General features: G+C 43.9%; 2 protein-coding genes across 2 annotated transcripts in view; both read right to left on the reverse strand.

The window, feature by feature from the left end:
• Positions 1 to 363, reverse strand: part of tti2 (TELO2 interacting protein 2) — a 4,263-nt gene extending 3,900 nt beyond the window's left edge. Inside the window, exon 1 of the mRNA XM_076147477.1 lies at positions 276 to 363. The gene's annotated coding sequence lies outside the window, so the exon portion shown is untranslated. The remainder of the gene's footprint in view (positions 1 to 275) is intronic.
• A 1,264-nt stretch (positions 364 to 1,627) lies between these two features.
• The window catches only part of slc18a1 (solute carrier family 18 member A1), a 7,916-nt gene continuing 4,543 nt past the window's right edge, over positions 1,628 to 5,000 (reverse strand). Inside the window, exons 11-15 of the mRNA XM_076147508.1 lie at positions 4,337 to 4,388; positions 3,974 to 4,037; positions 3,696 to 3,815; positions 3,417 to 3,550; positions 1,628 to 2,323 (exon numbers count right to left, since the gene is read on the reverse strand). Coding sequence (XP_076003623.1) covers positions 2,204 to 2,323; positions 3,417 to 3,550; positions 3,696 to 3,815; positions 3,974 to 4,037; positions 4,337 to 4,388 — 490 coding nt within the window. The 3' untranslated portion in view covers positions 1,628 to 2,203. The remainder of the gene's footprint in view (positions 2,324 to 3,416; positions 3,551 to 3,695; positions 3,816 to 3,973; positions 4,038 to 4,336; positions 4,389 to 5,000) is intronic.

Below are 5,000 nucleotides of genomic sequence, written 5' to 3' on the forward strand. Positions count from 1 at the left end.
CCTGAATGAGCTCAAGTTCACGTTTAATCAATGCAGCGATAGATAAGAGAGTCTGGGCTTCCTCACGACTTAAGCAGCCATCCGGATCACTGCAGGGAAAGAGATCAACCAAACACGACGCAGAGCTGCAGGAGATCAGAGCTAAGCTAGGCTAAGCTCAGGACTTATCAATCAGGCCGGTTCAAACACAACAAGCAGCAGGAACTTCCGGAGGAGATAGAGAGTGAATAATGTCAATATAACTAAAGTAATGGCGTCAAACACAAAGCGCTCACCTGTTTGTGCTCTCGGCTCAGCACAGAAACACAACGGCGGCTGTTATTGGAACTTGTATGTTGTGTTTTGTATTCACAGCGCTCAGCAACCGGGACGGAAAGAGCGTTCAGCAAATATGTCCGGCCGGCTACAGACGGAAGGTTCCGACCTGAAGCAGTGAACCACAGTGACGCTGGAGGGACCGAAGCCAACATGTCGGCTGCTTTAACACGCAAATGAGCAAAACAATGGATGAAAAAAGTTTAATGTCAAATGCAAATGTGTGTTTTGTTCTATGAGTGGTCACTGTTGCTCCACTTTCCACTGATTATCATCACGTATGTAAAAGAAAATCATGTTTCTGCAAGTTAACCAAACACAGCATCAAGATTCCAACCTTACACACCTCCACACAGACACACCTCCACACACACACACACACGCACACACACATCAGACACACACACACACACACATCAGACACATACAGATACACACACAGAGAGCTGTAGAGCTTTGAGCAACACACACACACACAGATCCTGTTTCAAAGGTGGAGGAAGTGTTTTGAAGCTGTGTGGCCAGAAGCGTCTCTGGTCTGCTTTTAGATGAAGGTGTAATTAGCACGTGCATACACACACACACACACACACACACACACACACACACACACACACATAGGCAATGTGGCCAGAATGCAGTTGTATTTTGACATTCTGGTGTTTTTGTCCACAGGAAAGTTCAAACCTGCTGGGTGTCACTGCTGTCAGACAGACAGACAGACAGACAGACAGACAGACAGACAGATAGATAGATAGACAGATAGATAGACAGATAGATAGATAGATAGATAGATAGATAGACGAGATGAAATATATGATGTCATACAAAGTCTGTACATACACAGTGAAACACTGACAGCTTTCTGTTTACATTTCCAACCTGTTCCTTCCTCATCCTCAGTGATGAAGAAACAAACCCACACAGGAAATTAAAGAGCAGATAAGCCGCATGTGAACCGCCACACACACCAAAGCACACACACACCAACGCACACAACTGATTTTCATCAATCTGGCCATCTTCAGTCTGATAACTCAGTGTTCAGGCCGTCATTATAAAAGGAAACACACACACACACAAACGCACCATCACTCACACATACGCACACACACCCTGACTCACACAGACACACTCTGTGGTTGTCCAGGTTACAGCAGGCTTTAATAGGACACTGAGGTCAAACACAGACAGTTAGTTGAACACACACACACACACTTGACTCACTTCAGAGTGAAGGATGAAAAAAGATGAACGCTGACTGAGTGAATTAGACAATTAATTATTAATGGGGAGTTGGTGAATAATTATGAAATATCACATTAATGATGAATGAATGATGACAAAGTAATTAATGAATTAATTCACCACAAAGAAGTTGGATGATGGATAAAAGTTATGAGTAAATGAACGAATGAATAATTAACATAATTGAAGTTGAATAGAGTGAATGAATAAATAAATTAAACCTAATAGCCTTAAATTTATATTCTTCTCAATCTCTTAATTAAAGCAGCACTGTGAAGCCCCCTAGTGTCGGGTTATTGTAACTGCATTCATTCTCAGCGCTTTTCTCAGGTTCTTTTGATTTAGTCCCAAACGTAAGTCTGACTAGACAGCTCAAGTTTGTGTATTCAGAGGAACACAAATGGAATAGAGGATGGTAACTGTATTAGAGGGTGGAGGCTGCAGTGAAACCAAGAGAAACGCTGAGTGAACGGCTGCAGCATCGCAAAGCTTTAAATATTACATGCTTTAACACCAAATGCTTGAACATGACTCTGAATGCAGTTCTTACAGTTGTTGCAGGGGAGTTTGGCTCACATGAATCAGTCTTTGCTTATTTAGCGATATAGGAATACATCATAAATCCTTTTATTTTTCTGTTTTAATGAAAGCACTCCTCCGTCTCCTCTTCTTCACTGAAGTCACTCAGAGGAAACTCACGACTCGCCTTGTGTGTGTTGTAGCTTTTCTTGTGCATCACACACTCCTGGTCAATGATTGCCTGTAACACACACACACACACCCACACACACACACACACACACATACACACACACACACACACAAACACACACACACAGAGACACACACAGAGACAGAGACACACACAGTGTTCAGTGTTGATATAGCATCTGGCCTCTTCCTGTCCTACCTGCATGCTGTCTGTGGTTTGTTTCTGATGGACTGAACTTGAATCCTCAGTGCGACTGTGACTGACAACAGTGTTCTCTTGATCTAAGTCTTCAGTCTCTTGTAGTGGTTACATAACAACCACAGAGAGGAAAACTATAACCTCCTCCAATCCCAACAGGATGTAACTTTGGCAAACAGAAAATGTGTGTGTGTGTGTGTGTGTGTGTGTGTGTGTGTGTGTGTGTGTGTGTGTGTGTGTGTGGTTGTGTGTGTGTGTGTGTGTGTGTGTGTGTGTGTGTGTGTGTGTGTGTGTGTTTCTTTGAGGTCATTACAGATAAACTGATTACACATCCGAGCTCAAAATCTTCAACCACAAACAGGAGATTGGATCATTTCTGCCGTGCACCATGCTTCAACACTGCAAGGGTTGACTGATAAATTCTGAGCCCCACAGATAAGGAAGGAAGTGAGGTGGGCTGTAATACAAAGGACTGATTCAGTCTGCTGCTGGCATGCTGCCAAGCCAGGTGTGAAGGTGTGAAGCCATGATGTTAGCCCGGTCATCTAATCTTACTTTTATCCAATCTATTCTGAGCTTTAAACAAAGTGAAGTTTCAATTAAATTTCTATCAGTTTGAATTCTTCACACTTGGAATACAACAAAGTGACAAACAGAAGCTGGAGAAGAAAAGGATTTGGCCTCAGATATCCAGATTAGTTTTTTTAGAACATCAAGACTTCCCTGGTTTTTACGAACACAACAAAAATCACAGAAATATAACTTCTGATGGTGCATGGCACATTTTGTGGTTGGTACATTAGTTCTTGTGCCTCCACTTGGTTTGACAAGAAGGTAGGCAGTCCAAGTATGCAGCCAATACAGAAGAATCCAGAAGAACTGGAAGTGAAGAAAACCTTCCAACACTCAGTTTATATGTTAAGGGTGATTCATATCCACATACCATCTTCTCCTCTCGGACAGCAGGGTTCCGTAGCAGGAAGCAAAGAGGTGCATACAGGATGTTAATCACACCAATAAATACCATCAGACAGGGAAAACCCACTGCCTGCACCAGAGCGCCCCCTGTGGACGGTCCTGTAACAGCAGACAGACAGAGACAGAGAGAGACAGACACATCCTTTCATCATCACTCTATCACCTTCATCTCACAACCTCAGCACTGTTGCTTGCTGTGCTCCTCCTTCCTGAGAGTGTGTGTGTGCGTGTGTGTATGTTATACCGATTGCAAAGCCCATACACAGCGCTACATCAGCGATGGCGTAGATGCTGCCGTAGACGGACGCATGGCGGATGTCCACCAGATATGCCATTATGGCCATCATAGAGGAGTCCACCATACCTAAAACACACACACGCACACGCACACGCACACACACACACGCGCACACACACACACACACACACACACACACACACACACACACACACACACACACACACAATGTTGGACAGATTTTTTGAATCACTGAAGAAATACATATATTGATAATCCATCACCTATAGCAAATCCCAGGCCTCCATTTGGACCAATCAGACCATAGATGCTGGTGGCAAAAGGAACCTGAGACACAAACAAACACAGACACACAGACACACAGACACACACACACACACACACACACACACACAGTAGTCACAATCATAATTGCATTGAATTGGAATTGTCGAAAGTCGGGGAAACACGATCGAGTTCAACCAAAGTAGATTTAGAGCCTATGATGAGAACATCAGTTTTTATCAATATAAAGTTTGAGAAACTTGTGTGTGAGCCATAATGTCGTGAAGCAGTGGTTTCTACGTATATATAGATGGCTGGATGATGATGATGATGATGATGATGATGATGATGATTTCACTTACACACAGCAGACTGATGCCGACGAGAAACATTCCCAACATGGAGCAGAGCCAACTGGAGACAGAAAAATATCCATCAGCCACCTGCCTATCGTCCTGGCTGCCTGCCTGTCTGCCTGCCCACCTGTCTGCTTGCCTGCCTACCTGCCTGCCTGCCTGCCTGCCTGCCTGCCTGCCTGTCTGTCTGTCTGTCTGTCTGTCTGTCTGTCTGTCTGTCTGTCTGTCTGTCTGTCTTTATCTCTTCCTGCCTGACTGTCTGACTTCCTGTCCCTTGCACGTGCAGGTTTATACTCTGTAATCTCTCCACACCAGGATCAGGTCTGAACAGGAATCTCTTTTCCAGGAAAGTTGATCCATTAATCTCCTGATTTAAGAGCAGGAATCTGTGGCTTAATCAATCAGAGATGAGGTGGAAGTGGGAGTTCCTGGTCAAACACAGTCAAACACAGAACCTTCTGAAGAACCCTAGAAACAGCTCAGGGACAACTACAAGTTACTAATGGACCTCTTTTGACCGTTTGAATCTCATTATCGTCAACATCAAGACACCTATAACCTTCTTAGTGCTCTCTGGAATATCCTCTTGGATCCTCAAACATTCTCAGGAACCACTTGAGCCCTCTCAAAGTCCACTAGAACTTCCTTAATGCTGTCTAGAATAAGGACC

This window comes from Genypterus blacodes, unplaced genomic scaffold (assembly GCF_046128005.1).
Source record: "Genypterus blacodes isolate CSIRO-AG114 ecotype Tasmania unplaced genomic scaffold, CSIRO-AGI_Gbla_v1 ptg000038l_1, whole genome shotgun sequence".
NCBI lineage: Eukaryota > Metazoa > Chordata > Actinopteri > Ophidiiformes > Ophidiidae > Genypterus > Genypterus blacodes.